The 25385-nt window shown below is 33.4% G+C and overlaps 1 protein-coding gene and 1 non-coding gene across 5 annotated transcripts in view; one reads left to right on the forward strand and one right to left on the reverse strand.

Moving 5' to 3' along the window:
* LOC119077846 overlaps positions 1–25385 on the forward strand; it is a 57479-nt gene that overhangs the window by 20698 nt on the left and 11396 nt on the right. For 3 of the 4 annotated variants that reach the window (XM_037185166.1, XM_037185170.1, XM_037185168.1), the window contains 3 exons: positions 4143–4197; positions 22776–23098; positions 23172–23331. In XM_037185166.1, coding sequence (XP_037041061.1) covers positions 22916–23098; positions 23172–23331 — 343 coding nt within the window. In that variant the 5' untranslated portion in view covers positions 4143–4197; positions 22776–22915. The remainder of the gene's footprint in view (positions 1–4142; positions 4198–22775; positions 23099–23171; positions 23332–25385) is intronic. The other variant, XM_037185167.1, reaches the window with a different exon arrangement.
* On the reverse strand, positions 20466–20547 carry Trnal-cag. Its single transcript has one exon. It is a non-coding gene; the product is annotated as a tRNA-Leu (tRNA).

Consider the following 25385-nt stretch of genomic DNA (forward strand, 5'->3'; position numbering starts at 1 on the left):
TTCAAATGGTGTTTCTTGGTGTTTCTCTAATTTTTATTCTATATCCTGCAAAGCATTAGTTGGACCTACTGCGTCCAGCAACTTTTTGATCATTCTTAAGCGACAAGTTTTTTTTCTAACGGTGCTCCGCACTTTACATCGAACTGATGCAAATTCCTTTATATCACATTAACTTCACTATTATTCACAACTATTGTAACATTTAGATCAATTTTGTCGTTGAATTTAATGATCAAAATTTTGCTGGCGAGCATTTTAGATGAGACACATAAATAAACAAACTTCTGATACATATCATGACAAGCGCACAATATGTTTTTGAAGACAATAGAAGCTATGACGGACGTAGGGTGGCTAAATGTACAAATATGTTTTACGTTCTTTTGTTTGTTGAGACGTACTGAACGTTTTCCTATATTGTTCACTGATACAAAACCTCTTTTTTCAAACTCAAACGTTTTATATTGCATAAAGATATTCTTAATTTAGAAGCCTAATGTAATAAAAACCAAGCGAAAATGTAGCTAAAACCAAAATTTAGTTTATCCACCCTATATCACATTTTGAAATCGTGACTGCAGCGCCATCATTGTGACCGCTGTGTTAACTAAATTTAAATTTGTGGATTCCATTGTTGTGGGATAAAGTGTGGGTTAAATAAGATTAATACCTTTGGAAAACCCGAAAACTAAATTTCTTCGACTGTACAAAATAAGGAAACTAATAATTTTCATTCTGTTTCTTGAAGTCATTCAATAAAGACGTGTTTAACTAGTTGTCTGAAAGATTAGTCTTTTAACATGTATATCATCTGTTATCGAAAAGGACGACAAGACTAAGCAATAAGCTCTATGGAAACTGGTTTTATATAGCAAATTGCATGAAAAAACTAATGAAGTAAAAGATTTGGCAAAATTGCATGAAAAAACTAATGAAGTAAAAGATTTGGCAAAACTACATTGAAAATATACAAAGATTACCAGCAGATGTAGCGGACTCCATAATTGGGCTAATGACATGCTGGTCTCTAAATGAATTTAGAGTTCAGTGAAGCTTCCTCCAGAGAAGCAGAAACTTCAGATCAAAGTTCCTACGATTCCTACTCCTTGGTCTGAACTTTCCCGGTTTGCAATAAGAAGTTGCTTTCCATCTAAATATGGTACATCCTCATTAAAACATCATAATTCCCGAAGGTGCATTGCCTGAGGTTGGTGTAAAGTAGACAATCCATAAGGATATGTCCATTAATCTCAGAGGGCAGATCTCACGAACAGATAGGGTCAACGCATGTTGCTATGTTAAAGATCTAAATTAGCATCGGCCACATGATTGAAATTGATTGCAAATTATTGAAATCATTTGAAAATATACCAGTTTGAGACTAAGCTCTATGCCGGAACTTTAGGAACAACGATCTCATTTAATACCATATTACGGTAGTAGTAACCTACCTTAATTTGCATAAGAAACTTAGCGACAAATTTTAACAAGTTTATTAGACAAATTACGACAGTAACTTACTAAACTTACACTGTTTTGCACAAATCACAAAGACTTCGAACAAGAGAAGAATGAATCATAAAAACGAATCAAGTCGACTTTTGGTATAAGCGATTGAGTAAGTGCTAGTAGGAAAGTGATATTAGAATTGTGAATGTTAGAAGAGTTAAAAGAGCAATAGACACAACACGTTTTAAACTTAATTTTCGTAATTGTAATGCAATTATTCAGATGTTGCGTTTTCAACAAATCGCTGCATCTCTATAGGCAAATGGAGGTTTCCTATCAATGAAGTTCTTTGCTCAGAAAAGTGCACTTACTACCTGAGAAGCTCTGGCCTCGCGTGACGGTCCATTTTTTCAATGTTGAATAAAGTTATATCCGAAAAGGGTCTACTTGTGCGCACATTTCTTGAAAAATAACCAAATAACAGATTCAAAAATTTGTTCAATCTGAAGATCAACGCGACTGTATTTGTTGCAAAAAAAAAAAATCGAAAATTATTTATGCCTCGAACGCACGACAAACGTATTGTTTATATCGCCAATCAATTGGTTTCGTTAATTTAATTTTCATATTAAAATTTATATTCGAAACAATTTTTGTTATCATCAACAAATCATAATAGGAATTAAAATTGAAATATCAATCTGATGTCTTTGCATCACGATTCTATTACTTCTAGAGCTCATATGGAAACATTCTATATTTTAAAGGCAACAACAAGCAACAACAAAAATTAGTTAGACACTGCTCAAGTATATTATACGTATTATACTCGAGGAGTTAAAAATTATATAAATTATCTAAACATAAACTAATTTGCATAAAAGCTGGTTGTTTTTTTTAACGCAAGTCAATTTAATGTAAAATTGAGGTAGACTTTAGTATAACACACAAGGCTTGTTGCAATTTACCGCATTGAAAATAAAAACTCAACTTAAAACACTGAACGAACATGTTTGAACTTTATTTGATAAAAAAATTTATGTTTTCCATTTTATTTATTGCAAAAATTTAACATTTTTGTTTTCGTTTTTTGTTGGTTATTTTCTGCGGTTTTTTCATTTTGCTATAAATATTTATTTTATAAAAATATATTTTTAACCGGTGGAAAATATTTCGGTCTTTGCTGTATACCAAGTTGCCTGAAGTAATGACTTGTCGAGATAATAATTTTATTTGTGTATTTCTGAACAAACTAATTTGACTAGAAATTTTTATCGGTTCCCAGAACGCGACCGAGCAGCATGAATCGAGACCTGATAATTTAATAGCAAATCAAGTCGATGAATTTATAATTTTTTTATGTTCTTCAAAAAGTCGTTACCTACCTCAAAGGAGTTCGATGTCATGCATTGGATTTATTATGCGCCCAGCCTAAGATTATCTCGTTTGATAGTTGTTTTTTATGTACCCCGGACGGGGTTTCGACGGGTCTTGAAATTAAATTTCTCCATGTTTCACATATTGTAATGTCAAATATATGTCCAAGGTCTTTAATTTGTGCTGGGTGGGGTCCTTTTCCACCTAGCATTCTGCGTAACCATTTAAAAATCTTAAAAATTAAACAAAAAACAAAAAAATCAAAATTCATCCGAAACTCTGACGATCCATTTGTCAACGGACAATACATCAAATTTCTTAATCTATTCTTCGTACATACCAATTTTGCTTAGCCTGAAACGAAAAGCTCAGGGGCGCAAATTGCAAGAACCGAATTTCCGTACACAGAAAACCAAAACAAGACTCCTTTTTACATTTATTGAACTTCAAGGAAACATCCTTCGGAGACATATCATTATAGAGACATTTTTCGTACATTTTCTAGCATTTTCCCGCAACTTCCAAACACATTTCTTTAGATTCTTTCAAAATATCATTAGAAATAGCTGAGACAGACCTGCAGTACCGTTAGAGAATGATAAGAACCGATAATTTCAATGTAATTCTCTGTATTTAGGATTCATGAGAACAACAATACGACACGTACGAATGTGTAAATATAGAGAAAACAGGGACCAGCTTGTCTAAATGTCTAAATTTCGCTGAATCTATCTGAAAATCTATAAGGTACAGCTAGCGTTCCCACAGCATGTTTTTACAAATTTCTGCAAGATTCACACTTCTCAACGTTTTCAACCCTTAAGTTATATGTAATTTCTGCAAAAATCCACAAACAGGCCAATGTTTAAAAATTATAACGGATATCAGGTGGTATCTCGATTCAACAATTCGAACAAAATTTACCACTTGGCACCCACTGAGATACTAGCTCTGATTGACTCCAGTAAAAGAAGCAATTTATTGAAACAAAAAAAAACTCTGATTGCTCAGACAATTCAATTTATTTAATCCAGCTGGTCCAGCTGTTAATGACAATGATGCCATATATAACTAGCGAGCACTACCTATTATTGTCCTACATAAGCACAGGAAAATCAAAACTACATGTTAACGAAGTAGTAGATTTTGTATCAAACTCAAACCAATTGTACTAACAAGAGAAGTAACAGATTGAAAGATTTTACTGGTATTGACTTACCGTAAATAAAATAAGTTTTAGTCTTAATTTCTGCTCATTTGCAATCAGATTATGACCACTTGTTTCTGGAATAACAAAAAAATCATTTTTCTTACAGGCTTTTTGGTGACTGATTCTTTTCGCAAAAAACACATTACCAAATATCCGGAGGTGTAAGTTTACCTAATTTTATTCCCCGAAAATTTTAACTGAGCATTTGAGTAATAATTCAATTCTTATCGGCTGGAGTAGCTGAGCAAAGAGAAATAATCTGACCAAATACATAAAAATGAATCAGAGTTGTTGTTTACAAAGCGCGATGATGGGTTCACGAATTTTAAAATGAAATTATCAAAACTGCAATTGATTTATCAGTGGTGATGACTGGTCGCTAGGTGTTAGTTCTATTCCAGGTATTTCTACGCAAATATTCTGAAAATACAGACTCTGCAATAGCCATAAGTTACAGATCTTTTCCTTATTTATTCTACGTCTTCACGTGTCGACGTGTACATTAAGTTGCTGAATAATGCAAAACATCGCTGAAATGCCATTAGTTTGTGAATAAACTAGCAGAAAAATGCCCAATATACATATACATACCGCATGTACATGACATTTATTTGCACTCAATTAAGTAAACTTATTTCATTGATCTTGGGTATACGCAGCAGCAGGAAAAAAAAACACCGACTAGCACCAGCTCTGGTCGTTAATAAATTAGATTTATTCCGAGTTTTTTATTGAAGTAATTCCTACATTCATCTACCTGTTCATATAATATTGCTATTCGCGTTGCGTATGTACAAATAATTTCTGGTTAACGCTGGCTGGCTGGTTGGCTTGTGTGTATATATGACTCTATTACACATTCTCAATGGAAATTTATATTAATTGATTACTGAACAAATTTGTGTACAATATTTTGCATTTTGCTTTTAAATACAAATTTTTGAACTAGAACTGTGTGTTTCGAACACAATCCCACGCAGATATATGGGTTCAAAACCAGATTTGTTTCGTTATGAATTTGTTTTTTTTTTTCTTCTTCGTTCTGCTTACTTCTCTATTCACCGCAAGATTCATTTTTAAAATTGTTCGACACTAACATGGGAAACGGCTGAATTTGTCTTAATAATATTTTAATAAATTTTCGTTATTTACGGTCTGTGCCTACGAGAAGGCTCTCTCAAGCTTTTGCTAGTTTAACGTTCGACATTTTTTCTGTACCAGACTGGATGTGATGTTTATTCAATTGGTAACGTTAATTTTGCTGGTTTAACAATTTTTCATATTTTGCTCTCGCAATACACAGTTTATACGTGTTTGGTCTAGTGTACACGTACAACAGGCGCGTACAGGTATCTGATTTGAATTTATTATCAAAATTGATCGGAGACTATTTATTAAAATAGTGGTGCACTTATGTCTCTCACTTTTTATTTTGCGTTTTGATCTTTTGCCGATCATACGAAGAGCGTTGAAATACGACCATTGCATGTTGTGATGGCATCCTTATTTATTTCTCTGGCCACGTATATATCACGTCAATGTTTTTAATTAAAAACCGCTTTTGATTCTCATTTGAGAAGAAAGAAATCGACGCGAAATGTTTAGACGCGAATTGGGACCATGATATGGAAGATTTGAAGTAGAAATCTGGGTTTCAATTTTCGAACTTTCAGCCTTGAAGTCTCTTGAAATCATTTCCATACTTTTATAGAGCTAATACGGATTGCTTTCGAGAAACCCTTTCTTCTTTCAGAGTCGATTTTTAATAAGCTCATATTTCGACCTTCCGTCTCCTCTTAAGTACGTTGTTTATAGATGGTTTAAATACTGCAATTGTAATAACCTTAAGTTATGTAACGCTTTTTAGTGCTGTCATCATAATGGAATCTTTAATAACTCGATAAAAACGCACTCTACGACGAGTAAATTATGTTTTACTACCCCATTTAGAGGGGTGTATTGGGGGTAGAACATAATTTCAATTTCGTAGAGTTCGTATTCTTGGAATCATTAAAGGCTTAATTGTGATGACACCACTGAAAAAGTGTTACGTACACTATTTAAAAACGGTTTGCTCATCAGTCGTGGTATACATTCACCAAAAAGAGCGATGAGCTTGAGGCAGTGTCTTCTTAGCAAAATGAATGTTAAAGCAAACGAAGTAAAAGATTTCGCACCAAATACTATACGTCAATTTTATTAATTCCAAAATCGCAATACGCTTGCCATATCTGAGCTCATTATATCCACCATCTTTGAATTATGGGCGAAATTTATTAGAGTTATAGTGGTTTACATAGCCGCCAATCTGAATATTGTTTTTATCCCTTCGACTATCCTATTTAACATGCCGGATTATTTTAACCGGCTCTGTTACAGTCCAGAGTCCTGCAAACAATTTTTAAAGATCGTATCAAACTCTTTTACTTCAGTTGGGTGCCCTGACATTATAACAAACACTTGTCAGCCACTTTACTAATACCTGACCTTCAGTTTTCATGGACAAGAACAACATCAATAACTTAACTTTCTCAAGTCTAGTATCAGCTAGTCGGGTCTACTTACTTACTTAAACCGATTTTTAGACTTTTAGTTGGGAACTTTTTAGGGAATCTTGATTGAGAACTTCAACATCTTCCATTAGGGTCACAAAGAAACAATAAGTAGAAGAGTAGCTCACTGTTATCTGCCAATAATTCTTCGTAATGTAAACGGACCACACACGTTTTTCTTTCTTAAATCTCTATTTCTGTTGTGCATTCAATATTGAATTTCTAGCACGCACTGTTCATCTGCCGTTAAATTCATTTACCAAAATAAAATACAAAAAAGTCCGAATTAAAAATCGATAAATTTTAATGGCTACGTCATGTCAGTATAATGTACAAAGCAATTTAGCGGACTAATGATTCTATTTAGTCGATTGAACAGAAAAATCATTATTCAATCATTGTCAATGGAAATTCTTTGTAGAATCTGTAAACGATTATGCATACGGACGGTTTGATCGCATTCATTTGATACAAATTGTATTATTGGACATAAAAAAAATGAAAATGAAATAACAAAAAATCTGACGTGCACCTCAAAGTCTATAAACAGTTTAAGGTAATTCATTAGATATTCCGTGAATAAATTAATTTGAAAATTGTTTGGAAATACAATCCGGTGACTTTATGTGCATATTAATTATGACGTAGGTTTATTCACAAAGCTTATACGGTGATTGCGTTAATTTATTTTGAAAATTGGTAATTAGGCGAGACGATTTCGTGCTTAGAAATCATTGCGAGATTTTGTTCTCAGAGAGACAATTAGGGGCCGTTCATAAATTACGTAACGCTAGAGGGGGGAGGGGGGGGTATGAGGCAAGCGTTACGGTTCTAACAAAATTGGGTCAAACTTGACCCTTTTAGCGTTACAGACCCGGGGGGGGGGGTCTGAAAAATGTTGATTTTTGCGTTACGTAATTTATGAACGGCCCCTTACTTCAATTGTTTCAAGGACATTTTTTTTTTGGTAGAATGTTTTTATGCATCCTTGTAGGAATGAACGTAAAGATGCATACTGCTAGTAGACAAGCTATGGTTTGTTACTGATTTCAGTCGAGTTTTCATTATAAACTGATAACAAATCTTTTACTTCATTTACTTCAACGCCTATTTCAGAGTTTGGCGTTTATTTTTATTGTCGCAGTCGTTAACAGATGACTCACAGTAATTCATTGTTCCTTTCACTATTATTTTGAGACGGCTGGAAATATAAAAACTTTCTGCATTTCCACCAAAACAATGATTACTTTTGCTATAGATATCTGATAATATCTGTTGGTATACAAGCTATTAATAGACATCTCGCAAGAATAGCTTGCGGTAGCAAAACGTTTGTCCACTTTTCCTTAAATTTTTCCATATTTTATTAGTTTATTCAGTTTATTCAAACATTTCAACATCATGAAATTAATATAACAAATCGCATTGCGGTTCTCCACTGTGAGACACTTTAAAGGAGTAACCAATTAAAATTATATAAAAAAAAAATATTGTCCTTGAAATATAGCATGAAACTTGACCTGCAATTTACAATAGCTGGCCTAAAAATAAGGATGGAAAAATTTACTTGAAATGAAGCATGGAAATCAAAAATATAGAATTAAATGAAAAATTTAATACGATAATAAATCAGAAAGGAATGGGGAGACAAGCTGGAGCAAGCCTAGGAGGCATTGCCGTGGGGGAGCAGGAGGCAGAGGCATCCTTCACGTACCAAAAATCCAGCATCCAATGAAAAAAAACCCCGATGATCCATCAACTCATCGACACTATCCCACTCAAATGTCACAGAAATATCAGTATTGATTCTCTAGAAGCCAACCCTTCAGGCGAGCTTGAAAGCAATTCGGCTGAGCAAACTTAACCTCATTCGGTAAGGAATTGTACAGTCTACACCCTAGAGCAGAAATCGCCCTTTCACCGCTCTTCGTCTTTATTAAAAATGATTTTTGGGAAAAATATGGGAAAATTGGGTAAAATGGGAAAACGTTTTTTTCAATGTTGTCACTGGCTTCTACTAACATATCTATATATTCAACTTGGGCCCGAGACACCGACTTTCGTTTTGGTCGTATGGGTCAAAGTCGTAGTCAAGCTTAAGGCAAGGTCGTATGGGCGAGCCTCTGACTTAGGCCAATTTGAAAGTGTAGATTTTGACTACAATCTTTGACAAACTTATGCGATAGGCGTACCATAACGATGTTGGGCTTGACGGAAAACGATCATCAACAGCTTTCGATTTCGATCCTCACATGATTGGATCAGAAAGGGAGCGATGTTTTTTAAGGTTTGTGTTTATATTTTTTCAATAATTAGTAGTGTTGTGGGATAAGCAAGCAGGGATTTTCCATATTTTCCGACCTTTTCTTAAAAGCTGACAAATTTTTTGAAGTTTTTCTATTTTTTTTATTTGGAAAAATCTGGGAAATTGTGGGAAAACGGTTTGAAAATAGTTCCTGTGAATAAGTCACTAATATTTTGTGTGACACAATATTCAGTAGTTCATATCTTCAAATATCCTCTAAAAATGCGTCAAAGTTAAAGGATTGTTAATGAGACCTCCGCATGCTGACCTAATAGCGAGCTCAGTGAACACCCTCGTTACGTACTTTAAAAGAAACGATCGAAATAAAACCAAAATTCATAATACAGTCCATAATCCACCATAGCCTCATTTAAAGCATTTAAAGACATTGTAGCAGGTATACATGAGAAACAGGTGTTAGAGAAGAATAACAACCGACCTGTGAAACTATTGGCAAATAGTCAACGAGATTGGTGTATAAGATAAAAGCATCCATTCCGAGCATTTGAAATGTGTGTCGAATTACGTGTATATTATTTAGTCAAAATGAACTCTTATCGTGCATAATAATCACTTAAAAGTTGAATGTGTACTTAACGAAAACAAAAACAATGAAAACAAGTTTTTTTATTGGACAACGAACGAACGAACGAAAAAAAAACGGCGTAAATCTTAAATCAATCAATCCAAAACAAAACATCAAATTAACGCATTAAATTCTCAACGAGCATTGTGCGCTCACAACACACATAAAAACCCATTGAATCGAAAAGCATTAAGCAGTCAAAATGGAACATTATAGAGACTTATATTGAAATCGAAAGTAAACCGAACAAAAAAAAATTAAAACGACAAGCCATGTGCTACGCTACAGTGTTCTGTGGTAGTAAAGTACACGCAAAGAGATAATATTGAGAATAAAAAAAAACACGAAAAATCATATTGCATTATTCCGCATGATTAAAATCTATCATAAAATTCAATGAGCCAGCGACGACCGCTGATCAAGTTGCGCATTCGATTGGATTATAATACAAGGAAAAAAATTCATATTGATAGGTATTGACTACTTGTTTTATTACTGACCGACTACGAGGCTTCCAAATGGCATATAAAAACTATCAACTATGAAGCTTGAGAAAAAGAACAACAAAACATAAATCCACCACACCAATCTATAATATAAAGTTTAATGTTTGTTGCTTTGTTTGTATCTCTACAATGATCCCAGGTAAACAATTCTAGTGACAAACATACCAACTGAAGACATGTTAGGACGAACATTTGAAAAAATGTTTAATTTTCATGCGTTATTTGACGCGTGAATGTTTTTTTTTGTTGAAATTTTTGTAACGCGTAACAATGCGTTAGAATTTTGACGCGGTAACATTTCAATGCGTAAAAATATTTTTTAAAAAAATTACCTTGCGATGCGTGAAAATATTTATGACGAGTGAATATGTGTTGCCTGTTTATGTCGTGGATGCATTATTTAAGCGAATTCTCGTTTTTGTAATGCGTGAAAATTTTGGATGCGTCAACATTTTAACGCGTGAACATTTTGACGCGTGCACATATTAAAATTTAATTTTGGCGCAGACAAAAAATTTACGAGTCAAGAAAATGTTGTTTCTGGGGAAAATTTAGCTTTGACACATGAAAATATTTAAATATTGGTTCGTTTTAGTAATCCCGAGTAAGGCCGGGGATACTCCTCCAATATTGTATAATATAATGTGTAACGTGAACATTCGTACAATGAACACTCTGCTGGTACTGACCTCGTTTAATGTAATTCTTCTTATATTTTTTCCTTCGTTTCATTTTTTTGTTGCTTTTTCGTCATTTTCATTGACTTACAATTGTTATTACAATTATTTTTATTAGTTTATGGTTTTTGATTGCACATTAAACGTTTTTCATTCATTTAAACGAAATATTGTTTTATGATTTATTTAACATGGCGTTTTTATGCTGCTAATTTAATTGATAGCAAAATATTGTTGTGGTGCGATGAGAAAATAATAATAAGAAAATATTATTGGATGGATGAGCGCGATGTGAACTGGTATTTTATTGCGGAGTTTGTTGATTGATTTACTTCATGTTATTTGATCGTATAAATACCTCGGCGCGAAGAATCCGGTAAAGCATTGTGTTTATAGCGCCATTCACTCAGCAGCTGATCGTAATTATCTGTTGTCTGTTCATTAATTGAACATTAATTTTGATGATAGTTAAAGAGTTGCGATTAAAAGTTTTTGTGAGTGTGGGCATTTGGTTTAATGTTAAATTTGATATTATTTGAACCATGGTGTACACAAAATGTAGTTATAGGCTGTATACTATTTACATGAACCTTTTAAACGAAGTAGTAGATTTATCTGAATTAAACAGAATGAGCAAAAAAACAATGAGCGATGCGTAATGTTCTCATGTATGTATAGTAATAGCGGGATGCTGCGAAAATAATTCATTACATTTCATCTGTAGAGTTGGTATATCCGAGTCGAAAGCGAGGTTTACATTTGCAACTGTCGAAAAACAGTTACCGAAGCAAGTAGCTCCAAAAAGACACGAGTGAGTCTGTGTTGTGTCCGTTTTAATGAATTACTTTCGCAGCATCCAATTGACCCAATGAACAGAAAATATTCATCATGTAATGGATCATTTTCGCAAAGCACAAACTGCTATGTATTGGTCCACTTTGGCGTGGGGCAGGCAATAAAATGTGTATTAGAGCTAGCTACTTTGATAAAGCTTCAAGATAAGAGATTTATTAACAGCAATGCTTTCACATAAAGTAACTGATTTGACCGACCCTAATGGTTGATAAATGATGTTCAAATACACCGACCTGCTCTACCTTCACATATAACTTCAAATTATATCAAGTATTGATTCAAGTACAAAAAGTCGCACTTTACTTCTCCAAATAAATTTCTAAAAATCGAAAGTCAAATTTTTGATTTTTAGAAATTTATTTGGAGGTATTCCTCGACTCCCTTAGCACTTTCCGGTGTGCCGGACAAGTCGCAATAACCGGCAATGTGAAAAAAGTGTGTGACAAAATAGAATTCCAACTAGGTGTCCTCGTTCTGACCCTTCTACCCCCTCAAATTCCGTGAAACTTACGTAGTAAACACGAACTGGGCGAGCCAATCTTAATCTATTAATACCTCACAGTGGAGACGCAAGAATCTTCGAATCAGAACATTTTCGTCAAAGTTACTTTCGTTTCGGATGTATTGCATCACGAATTGATTCTTTTTTGTATAGAATAGACGCAGACCCACGTTTAAAAACAATATTCTTTTGGTAAGATTATAAGATTATACGCTCGACTTGGATGTCCCCGATCAACAAAGAAAAGATACCTTTCTTACGGCACCTTTGAATATAGTTATAATATACTAGTACAACTAACAAATCCCACGCATTACTTAAATATACTATCAGGTGCAACTCCACAAAAGTGTGAAACATTAAGCCATCAGCACATCGTAAAAACGATATTTCAGAATCACCATTCGCTAAACATACAAATTTGATGCAACTCTTGTGTTACTTTATATACGTAGATCAAACATTGAGATATAACTATCCTAGACAAGGTGTTAATTAATTAATTAAATATACGGCTCCAAAGTACCAGGCCTTTCCGAACGTGAGTGTACACAACCGATCACAAAACGTACATATGTTCGTTGATCGGTTTGGAATTATATTGAATTATCATGACTATAAATTAAAAAGTAAAATAAATTGTAAAGTGAAGTAACCTTGACCTATTCTTCTCTCGCAGCGTTTTATTACATTTTATTATTTAACATAACAATCCAACCAACATAACAAAATTCCATTTCAATATTTTATTAACAAATCATCGTCGTCGATCGTCATCATCATCATTAATAGCAAAACATCTCTTGGTTATTACAGTGTTGTTAATACGCGCCGCAGAGATCATTGTATATTTGTGAGGGCGGCCGAGGCATTTTATGAAACATAAGGCGTGTTAGTGTTCGAGCGAATGCTATTTTTTTTGCTGTGTAATACTTTGAGAGGTGTAGTTGCATATTTGTTATTGATTTTAATTTCCAAATAAAAATCGGCAGCTGCCGTTGCAGATAAAAAATAAAAAATGAATTCCATCGAGAAATCAATTTACTTTGCCCGTTAATTGGATAATTTGATCCGAAGATTATTTTTTTTACATTTCCAAAACACCATTTACCGAACATAAAAGCTATTTTTTCACCCATTCCATGTAATTAACCATGTTTACATGGACCGTATAATAAAAATTTCATGTTTTTTTTCTTCTAAAGTTCCATATTGTTGACTCTACTTCTGAATGAAGTTCGAATGGGAAAAAAAAATAATCGAAAATAAACATTCTCACTTACTCATCAATGATTTGACCTCATGAACGCCAAAATAGGTAATGCTTTTGCAAGTCAAGTTTGAGAAAAAATAATCGAAACTAAAGACAACGCATATACAATTTGCTGTTGCTCGCTACTTTGACTGCTGTTGTTCACTGTTGTTCGTGGAGGATATATAAATTAATAAAAAAAATTTAAAAGACTTTTAATGCTTTTTTTCATTAATTTTCTGTTATGAATGAGAGAGTTCCAATTTAATCGTTATAAGGTTAAGCACAAAACTAATAATCAAGTCGCCAATCTATTACGAAATATGTTTTTGAATCGAAAAAAATATTCTCGTTTGTCTCTTGGTTTAATTTTGGAAATATAATGTAAATGTAAAGGATATAACACCGGTCCAGACGTGGTAGTGGTGTATTTCCATTTTAAATCTATTACTTCTTCTGTTTAAAGTATCACCTAGTGTTCGATAAATTTAAAAGAGCTAGTCGTTTATTTGTGTCGTAGCTGTCGACAACAGACGACCAACCGTTTCTGAAAGGCCATTTAGTGAGCCATAACATACATTTCGCATTACGTGAGAAGATTTTTTTTCTCTTTATTTAAATATGCGAAAAAAAAGGCTGCTCACAATGATGCAGCCCGTAAAAAAACGATCTTTTCAAAAATCAAAGGTTACAAAACATAAAAATCATCTACTCTATCCGTTCCCAAAGTCCCCAAAATACACGCAGCGTTGCCTCTTTGTATTTGTTTTGTTTATCTTCGAGTGGAGGGTTCTACCCGAAGCCGAAGGAGTGATTGCACGAGTTTGAATGAGTGACAAAATTGGAAATTAAATCGCCCAAAACCCCTCCACTTACAGTGGAGGTGTGACGCAAGTCCTGTTATCCACTTATAAAAGAACTGATATCGGTGTAGGTGACGCTTACAGAGTCTACACGCAAAAAGATATGCGTCACAAATGGCAGCTGATGAGAAAAGTAAGCGAAAATTTTATCAACAAAAAGTTTACCCGAAAAATTTTAAGATGAAAATTATAACAAAAAAAAATTACGTCAAAAAGTGGCAGATGATTCGGCTTTCTTCAGTTTGAATTCCATTCTTTAAAGAAATATATTTCACAATTATAAAAATTTTGCTTCCTCAACATCTGCCACTTGTGACGCAAATTTGTTCGTTTACTTTCTATCTGCCATATTTTCCGAGTTATAGGTCCCATAGCTCAATAGCTTAACACGCTCATTGCTCCGAAATTATAAGCTTTTATAAAAATTCCTTCAAATTTGTTTTTAAGAATTACGTCCTTTACAGTGAACGACATCTCAAATGTCTCATTGTCATTTTTTTCAGAGAATGTCATTGTGAATTTGCAATGATACAATAAAATTCTCAGAAAAATTTGACAGTGAGACATTTGAGATGTCGTTCACTGTACATACCCTGAAAATTTCAGCCAAATTCACCGGTAAATTCAAAAGTTTCGTTTGAACAACAAAGTAACAGAGTGACAAAGGTTGGTAAAATTCATCAATTTCAAAATGTATGAAAATCAAACTACAAATTTCCAAGTTTTGAAATTTAATATCTCGGTCAAATCTTAACCTTATGAGACGTGTGATAGCTCGTTGAACTCGTATGGACGCCCTGAATACGAATAAAATTACTTTGGGGGTAGTAGGAGCAAAGGGGGAAAAGTCCAAAAGTTCGTGTATATATTTGGTCAAATTTTTCAGTGTGAACGAACTTGCGTCACGGCCCTTCACTAACGTAGGGCCATGATTTCCTAATTTCCTTAGATTTCCTTAAAATTGCTCGTAAATCATAAGAAGTGAATAAGTCAGCGAAACGCCTAAAAAAATTGAGGAATTTTAGGGAATTGAATTCCGTTAAAATGTGTCCCGCTGTAAAGTGCTTACCATCACAGTTATCCAGCAACTGACGACTGAAGATATTCAGCACATTAACACTCACATATACAGGGAAACGCAAAATCCTAACCATTTCTTCAAAAGGTATAAAATGCGAATGAGATCCAACATTCCGAAGCTTCAGTTTACTTAATAGAAACGAAGCTGAGAAGATAATTGTTTCCGTCGCTTTACAGTGAAAAGTCTCATTCAATATATTAAACTGGAGTGTGTCAATCAGAGTTCATATTCCTCTTTAACATTCAGCCACCGCGTCAATTAACATCACCATTTAAATATTAATATAAATGCATCACTAGTCGTCAATCATTTCACAGAGAGCACTTACACAATATTTTATATCCCTCGTTTGAATTCGAATTCCATTCAATATTTAACTAAAGCGTCAAATCAAATCACTTAATTTAAATCAATTTTTATCGGAAAATGTTAATTGATGAACAATTTAAATAAAGTTTTGAATGAATTAACATTCAAGTACCCAATTCGATCAACTGGAAAATTCATTTTAATTTTGTGTATCACAGCCTGTGTGACTGTGTGTATGATTTCGTTAGAGCCGACGAGATAAACATTAAAAATTATTCGAAATATTTTTTGACGTTAATTAATTTGTTCCCTCGCGGCGAAAACGAGGCGCACAGAGAGTCACTGTAAATGCTAATTGTTTTTATTACTTTATGCATTGGTTTACCCAGCCAGTGATATTGTTGCATCACAAAACAATAAATAATTTTATGGGCAATTTCGTTTTGAAAAACAAAAACGAAAAACCGATCCCACATGTGTGTATCAGTATTCATATAGGGTGGTTCAAATTTTCACTTTGATGCTTTTAAACGTCTGAACGCAGAATTGACCAGAGAGAAAATAGTTTTAGAATTTCATTAGCTTAGAAGAGTGAAATTGCATAGAAGGCTGTATAATATCTCTGACATGTGTGAGATGAAACCAGCATGGATATTTCCCGGAAAACATTTTTTTGGCAAAATGTGTGAAAACGTGGGAGAATTCAAGAAATATGGACAAATGTCTTCACAAGAATGTTCCTGGAAACCAGGCATACCTAGCACGATATTATATGTCATGATTTTTAGACTTTATTATCAGTCGCTTCACAAATGACGTCAGGACCTTCTAGAAAACGTGACGATTTCTACAAACTTGGGCTACTTTTGACCATTTTTGTGTGACAAAGGACAAAACATTTTCTCTGGACCATTCTGCATAAAACCAGGACTCAGGCGTTTAAAAAAAAGGTGAAAAATCGACCCACCCTAATTCATAATGGTAGAACGAGCGACTAAACCGTTTATGTGTGCAGAATATATGTTAGCCACTTTATGGCACCGAGAGCTATTGATACTAACAATAACCATCAGCAGTACTTGTGTTAATAATCCGTGTTCTTCTCAATAAAACAGCGTAAAACAGCGTAGAACGAACTGTGCGGTTCAATTAATTTTGCGCTAATAATTATACAAAACGAAACACGAAGAAATAACTATGTAATTTACTAATCAAATTTGTAATTAATGAAATATGTGTACTTGATGGTTCATTCTCGCAATAATATCATAAGCTGCAGTGTAATGCATTCTCAATATTATATTGAAATTATTGGAATTATTTAACGGAGAGCCTGTCATGAGATAAGATGATTGGTTTTCTTGTTTGTTTGTTTGATTGTTTCTTAATAATCATTTGCATTCATAAGGAAGAAATGATCATTGAAATCTGTGTAATTGCATACATTTTGCATTCTAATTGCCAGAGATAAAATATTTTAAATTAATTTGTCTAAACTGACATTGTAATGAGTTGCGATATGTGCGATTTAGTTCGACTTCCAATCTAGTTCCATGGAAAGATTTCACTTAGCTTAGCAGGTGCTGTGTACCTCTCAAAATTGAAGTCATAAAACACGGTTCTTTATCAGGTGCAGACTTTTGTAAGGAGAGTAAAATTTTACTCACATAAGCTACAACTACCGTAAAACTGTAGCACTCTCTAGCAGCGACAATATATTTCCACATGTCAAATATAGAACACAAACACAAAAAGCGATGTCACACTTTGAATTCCTCGTATGGCTACGGTTGTCATATTGTCATATTGTTGCACAACCTGCGATACTAGAAACATTTGTTGCACGATTTTAATTTTTGATCTAAAAAGAGACCTAGATATACCCTCGGGTCGTTATACCAAAAAATTCCAATATGTAAAGGTATTGGTTCCAAATGGCGAATGAAATTGTTCAAAGTTCTATCGTGCCAGTCAAGCTAAAAATCCGAAATTTTAAACCGTCAGGCACGGCAGGCCTTACATTTTTTCCAATTTCATGCACAATACCTTCATTTTGACAACAATTTTGATTTTCTACACTATAATATTCTGTCTCCACTGTAAACACAAGGCTTTTTTGGGAGTTCATGCAGTGCCAATTTTTGAAAATTTACAAAGTTTTTTATGTATTTTTCATAATTAAAATTCTCAAAAGGTACTGCATAAACTACCTTCAGTTCTCAAACCGAGACATATTCTACTTACCCAGTATTTGCTCTAGGTATACTCGATAATTCAATCGATTCATAAAATATCGATTTTTTTTTAAATCGATAATCGATAAATATCGACTAACAATCGATAAATATCGACTGACAATCGATATATATCGACTGACAATCGATATATATCGACTGACAATCGATAAATATCGACTGACAATAGATAAATATCGACTGACAATCGATAAATATCAATTATTTTCTAAACAATCGATAATCGATAAATATCGACTAATATTTCCACAAATGTCGACTGATGAATATTCGATTGAAAATTACATAATCGATTATTGATAAAACGTTCAATTGATATCGATTTTTTGCAAATTTTATCGTTGATTAATGTTATTTTTAAGTAAACTTAATTTGCTCGAGTCTCTTTCCATCCGCTTCTTTACTAATTTTAGTGAAATTCTTTTTGAAGCTGACACAAGATGAGTGAATTAAGTTGTTACGTATCAAAGAGCACACCTCAGATATACATAGTCGTTTATTGTTCATATAGTTTGTCACATTAACAACCAATGTAATTAATTGTGTAATTATAAAAATTGGAATTTAATAATTATCTGATTTTGTTTGACAATTCACATTAGTTTTTAATAACAATCTTGTAACCTTAAGTACCTGGTACATATCCACACACTTTGTTCGAACATACATAACAACAACGGAATGAAATTCATATCACGCGCTGTATAGTAAGATATAAGCTACCTGTTAGCCTGTCGATATAGGTAGATCGATGTGTGGCGAGCTACAAAAAAACGTGTAGTATGTGTACTATATAATTCGTTGCTGTTGCTGCATATTGTATGTCGTATTATATCTTACGTGCTGTTATGTGCAAAACTTTTTTTTATTTCAAGATCAAATATTTTTAATGAACTAAAGAACAGTAGTTAATCATGTTACATAAAAATAATAGACATAGCGACCAACGTATTTTAAGTCGCAAAGAGTAGAGTTAACTAAAAAGATTATATTAAATATGGACATGCAGATTTCTCAATAAAATCAACAAAAATTTCTGTTTTAAATGCATTGAACTTTGAGAAGGACGACCATAATTCGTTTTTTTTTCGTACATTTGTCAATAGAAATTGTAAATGGCTTTTCATGGATGTCCTCAATATTGAAACAGAGAAGAAAAAAAAACGCCAGCGATATCTGAAATGTCAATAATCCTTCAATGTTAGATTTCCTTAAAAAAATATTCCGTAAGGTCTAGTTTTTACTTTGAATGGTATTACCGATCGGTAATGGTGGTTTTTGTTAGGGTCAATTGAACATTTTATGATGATATAAGAGGAGTAGAGAGACGATTAGTTTTTCTCTCTTTGTTTTTCTGCTAAATATTTCATTTTATGTTATTCAATGGAGGATAAATTCCTCTGTTCATAAGAATTTGGATACTAAGCGAAAAGTTGTCAATAGTTGAATTGAAACTGAATCATTCCTAGCCATTCTAATTTTGAAATTAGTGCCAAGAACACAAATTTTGTTCATTTCCTGAAAGAGCCTATTTTTTAAAATTTATTTTCTAAAAAATTATGAAAATTTCGAAAAATCTGGATTTTTTTGAACTTTTTCCAATTTGTCGAAAATTTCACAATTTTCCGGCATTTTCCAGATTTTTATAAATTTTCAAAATTTTCCGAATTTTCCGAATTTTAAAATTTTTTTCAAATTTTTGGAATTTTCAAATTTTTCAGAACTTTTTGCATTTATTTTAAATTTTCCGAATTTTTTGGAATTTTCAGAACTTTTCAAAATAATATTCATAAAAATAGGCCCTGCATCCAGTTATTCGTTTCATGTTAAAACAAACACATCGCATAAATATATATCACAAGAGTCGAATAGCATGATGTCCCCATTCCACAAACTATAGATTTTCGTAGACTATTCACCATCATTTTCGTAGATTCTCTTCATCATCATTTTGAATCACATTATCAACCGTAACAACCGTATAATAATATATTACCTGATCTGATACGCTGCATGGCTTACAAAATCCTTCATAGTAAAATAAGGAGTTAAAATTGTTCATAAAGGTACAATACAATGTTGAATGTGTGTAGCAGGAAAACATGTCATTCGCACTCTCGCATTCATTTCGGGTGATCACTAAATCCTATATAATATCGTTCATTCATCAGAGAAATGTGTCTTCGAAATAAAAAAAAAGTCTTATGTGTGTCTCACACTGTTTACACAGCCCATATATAATACTCATTGTGGACAAGACAAAATGTTTAGAGTGTTAAATACAGACAGACGGCAAATGGTTTGCTTTCGTTAATCATTTTTTGTTTTGTTTTGTTATTTTTACCAGCAACCTCACCTTATGCTATGCATATAACCATTTTTTTTATATGACGAGCCATTATTAATCATTATTGAGGAACGCGACAAGCCACACATTTCCTTCAATTCGTCACTCATTTGAAATCGTTTTTACTATACAGGAATAGATTACAATTTTAGATGGTAGATCCAATTAAAAAAAGTCAAAGAAAACGATACAATATGACATTCCATCCTATACAAATTGTCTTAGATAATATTTATCCAAGTGGCGATAGCGACTCTATTTAAACGAATAAAATGAAAATTTTATCGGAGAACAAGTGAAACAAGTGAGCCTGACCTGAACAAATAAAAAAAAAAATATTGTCAGAAGTGGGATTCGAACCCACGCCTCGAATGAGACTGGTACCTGAAACCAGCGCCTTAGACCACTCGGCCATTCTGACATACGTATCCAATGCGCTAAATGTACTACACATTCACAAACACATTTAACTTAATACTTCGTTTGTATTTCAGTACGAAATGCTCACAGTTATGACGTCATATTGTGATTCATTTAACATTTCAACACGAAATCGAAGATGTGTACAAACGTTGATGTGTATTGAGTGTACACCATCATATACTATAAACGGTACGCTGACTGTATAATTGTGAATGAAATAGTTGGGTGTAGTTTGGTTGGTACGATGGTGTTTGTTAAGTATAATGTTCAGTTCATAGGCGGTACGGTGATACTTAAACACAAGTACTTGAGTATTTCTATTCATTGATAAAACGTTTAGCGTTTAGAAATGAAGATTGTGTGAGATGAATTCACGTTGATTTTAGATAATACCAAAGTCAAATAAACCAAAACAACTTTCGAATAATTTTAAAATTGTTTCCAGGAGCAAGGAATTCTTTTAAATGTGCAGACACTTTCATTAGAGCGAGACAGTTGCATCAGTCCATACTTCTTTCGTTCGAAACAATTGTTCTACTTAAAATTTTCCTGAAATTCTTCAAACAGCTGTTTGACATTGTTGATTTTAAAACTGTTCAAAATACTAGGACACTTCATTATTTATTTTTATGTTTCCTATTTGCACTTTGGAGTCTTTTCGTCACAGGTTTTAGCACTGCATATCTTTCAATTTTTTCCTGATTTTCTCGAATTTTTCCAAATTTTTCCAATCCTTGTGAATTTTCTCGATAATAAGATAATTCAGGAAAACCATTCAAAACATACCAGCACATTTGTAAGCTGGCGTGACGCAAGTCCTCTACCACAAAATTTTCCAAAAATTTTTTTTAGGGACGAAGGAACATATTTACAGCACCTTTTTGACTTCACCCCTTGACTCCAACGACCCCCAAATATTTGGGGAAGAAAACCAAATCATCTGCCACTTTCTGACGCATTTTTTTGTACAATTTCTAAAAAATTTTGGGTCAATTTTTTGTTGACAAGACTTTTGCGTTCAGGCGCAGAATGCGTCAACCTCAGTCTCTAGTGTTTTTTGACCAATTTCCTAGATATCCTCAATTTTCCAAAATTTTCTCGATTTTCTTTGGAATATTGGCTCCTGCGGGAAAGTTATAGTTAGATGAAGAATCATAAAGATTCGACGTCTTTTGTTATGACCAATTTTTAATCTTAACTATATCTTCATTGTTGCCGTACCTAATTTGGCTTTTATATTTAGATTAATCAACCTAGATAAGGTTCGATTTTAATAAAGTGAACTAGCCCTCCTACAGCTACAGGCCCCTTTTCCGTCAAAGGTAAAAAAATAGCAAAATCGTTGAACAATTTTTTGCTCAGATTTAAATTTTAAAAGAACAAATGTTGGAAATTTGAAGATTTTAGTGTTGAAGGACTAGACTTTGAGGAGCGATATAAAAACGCTACATTTTCTAGGCACATTGCTCACAATGAAGAATTGCATCGATTAAAAATAGAAGAACAGAAAATAGAAAAGTTTCGGTCGTGGTTTATTAACCCTCAGGGTCGTGTAATAATGACGTCAAAATTTTTCAGTGATGCCAGTAAATTTAAATCATCTATTAACCGCCAAACTGCAGTCTATGCAGTCAGATGTGACCTTACTTCCTAATTAGGCGGGTAAAACACACATTTGATGTCATAAACTAAATATTCGTCGAGTTATTGATGATTTAAATTTAATGACACCACTGAAAAATGTGGTTGTCGTTATTGCATGACCCCTTTTGATATGATTGTGTAGTACTAATGATTGTTAGCAAAGCACCTACAGATAATAGGGGAATATTGCCTATGTCAAATAGAGTAATTTTTACTCTAATCGCATCACCTTGTCTGGTCTGAACATGTGAAATTACATGGTACACTTTAGTGGCTTACAACTTCATTATTTTTCCTATTGCTGGAAAAGCATCTATGACCTACCTATGCACGCAAAGCATTTCATTTCATCGCAAAGTTCGTTTACCTAAAATCCTACAACATTTTGTGCATCAACAACGATATCATTTTGCAATGTAACAAATGGCCATCGTTGAAATCAATTTACCATTTTTTTGGGATACATTTTAATTTTCTGAAACTAAATGAAATAAAAAATCGAAGAAATTATCTCCGATTCACATTTTGCTGTTGGCTCTAAATTAATTTTTGTTTTGTTTCTTTTACATTTTTAATTTCCAGATTTACCATAACGCCTCCACATCGGAACATTTTTTTTTTAAATACCAATTTGCTCCCAAGCGAATAACGAACGAGGGGCAAGAGACGAAAACAAATCAAACGAATAAAAAACTCCGCTGAAAATAAATGACTGCCCAAAAATGGACTCACGCATTGGCTTGGATTACATAGTCGAGAATCGCGAATATGTCGGCAAATTGGGAACCGCTTTGGATACGAATAATATTACCGTTAAGAAACAAGTATTTGAACTACTATCTGCATTGTGTGCATATTCTGCAGACGGCTATGCCAGAGCTTTGGAAACATTAGACCATTACAAGGTAAGCATGGCAGAAGATATTGAAAGATCTGCTCATCGATTTAACCATTTTTTTTACCCAATTTTCCAAACAGAATATCAAAAGTGACCGATACCGGCTGAAGCTAATCGTTTTAGAATTAGAAAAGGCTACGTCACCCGAATATCAGTCAGCGTTGTTAGCATTCATCAATTGTATTATAATCTCAGCGCCAAGTCTTCAGGATAGACTACGAATACGTAACGAATTTATAGGTGAGTGTTGCTATAATGATAGAAACAGTGTTGTGTACCCTCTAGCCGAACGTAGTACTCGACCTGTACATCCGGTTTTGTATCCTGTCAAACCTCAGTCCCCAATAAAGCAGTAGATATTCTTAACAAATGTTATCGAAATTGTCATAGTCATCTGTTATCAATAACGAACAGGTCCGGCTTTTAATTTTTATATGAAGGAAAGCAATGAAGGAATTTTCAAGAATTTTCTTCATACAACGCCCTAATGGCAGTTTCGAGCCCAACGAAGTCCAACGAAGTCCAACGAGTCCAACGATAGGTTAATAAGCGATTAGCTCTGAATCCTGTTCTTTTACATATAACGAAATGATGAAAATATTGAAGTAGTAGATTTAGTATCAAGGAGTTACTTTGCAACAAACGAAGTTATAGATTTAATGATTATGTTTTGTGAAACCCTGCCGGTTCTGACATGATGAGCAACACAAACGACTATTATAACGACTAGCTTCCGCCGAAGATCCTTTTAGCGGCTTTCATATCTGTAAACGAGATTATAATTTCTGTGCATGTGCACTCTATGCAGTGTCTATAGCGCAATGACATTTTGCATGTACAAAGATTGAATCCAGCAATTAAATTGTATTGGTGTTTCTGTCTAATGGTGGTCGGCTGAAAGAGATTCCAATAAAATTTAATTATTGATCGGACATCATTGTAAAACATTATTTTTTCCATGTTCGACCATACGAAGCCAGTAAGAGAATATAATCGAACGCTTAAAACGTGTCATGTTTATTCACAAAAACAATAAAGATTTGCATCTAATAAGTCACTAATTTCAAACTAAACGAACCACAGCCTCTCTCTCTCTCTCTTGTCTGTGTACATTCTACACGAATTATATCGTTTCTTGGAATAGAAAACCAATTAAAATGGAAATTTTTTCTGTTTTGTTTTTTTAATTTATTTAAATCTCTAAAGTGAAGACAATCTGCTAAAATATAAATTATCGACAGAAAACTTTTTATTTAGTATAGTAAAATAGGCACACACCACCTACAAGGCTAGCATCGTAAACAAAACATTGACCGGCATTTTCGTATCTCACATTATTCAAAACTGAAATCCATTCTCGGCGACTGACTGAGAAAACAAGAAAATATTAACCGAGATATTAACATATTTCGCATTGTAATGTTTGCAATCATTCGTTGCAAATATAATATCTGCGGCATGAAAGGAGTATCCTATTAAGTCGGTCTCCGTATTATACTTATCTGAAACATTAATCGAAAATACTATTACATTAATTTCACGCGTACAAGTTTTGTGAAGCTCGAAGTTCGAAAAATTGCTACCAGCGAATTGTCGTAGCAACGTTGCATTCTGGCTGATAATTGTATTGTATCTGTTGCTTGGAAAAGATCCATTACAGATCGTATAAGAATAATTCAATCGTTTAATAAAAAGCCTTACAGTCAATGTAAATGACATGGTTGTTAGACGGCAGTTTAAATTAAAAATTAGGATTTACTGGGCTTCTGCAAAGTCTACAGGTTTTCAAGTTTACATATGAATAATCAAATAGAAAGGGTACATGCAGCATTAGCGAATTATAATAAAATTGAAAGTTGTGCTGTCGGAGCAAGTACTTTTTTCCTTTTCTATCAATAATATAATACCAAACTCATTTTTCTCACATGACGTACCTATGTAAAAGAAGTAAAAATATTAAATTTTCATTTTTCTTATAATTCGATTATACGGCACGTCGCCTTTTTGCACTTAACTATTCATATGAACTTACGGTTGCATAGATGTATATGCAACGGAAAGCCAATGATACTGATAAACAACAATGTAATTTGCATCAACTGTCAGACGGCTACCATCTCGTCTCGTTACCATCTTAAAAAGGCAATTGAAGGTCTGATTGATTTAATTTTTAGAAAGACATAAAATTGACCGTTTTGACTGTCCCGAGCATTAGTAATGATCTTGGACTATTTTCCCTGAGTTCAGCAATTTCGTTAGTCCTTTCAGATTTCTGGTAATTCATTTGTTTTCCA

The sequence above is a fragment of the Bradysia coprophila genome, unplaced genomic scaffold (assembly GCF_014529535.1).
Source record: "Bradysia coprophila strain Holo2 unplaced genomic scaffold, BU_Bcop_v1 contig_24, whole genome shotgun sequence".
In the NCBI taxonomy this organism is placed as follows: domain Eukaryota; kingdom Metazoa; phylum Arthropoda; class Insecta; order Diptera; family Sciaridae; genus Bradysia; species Bradysia coprophila.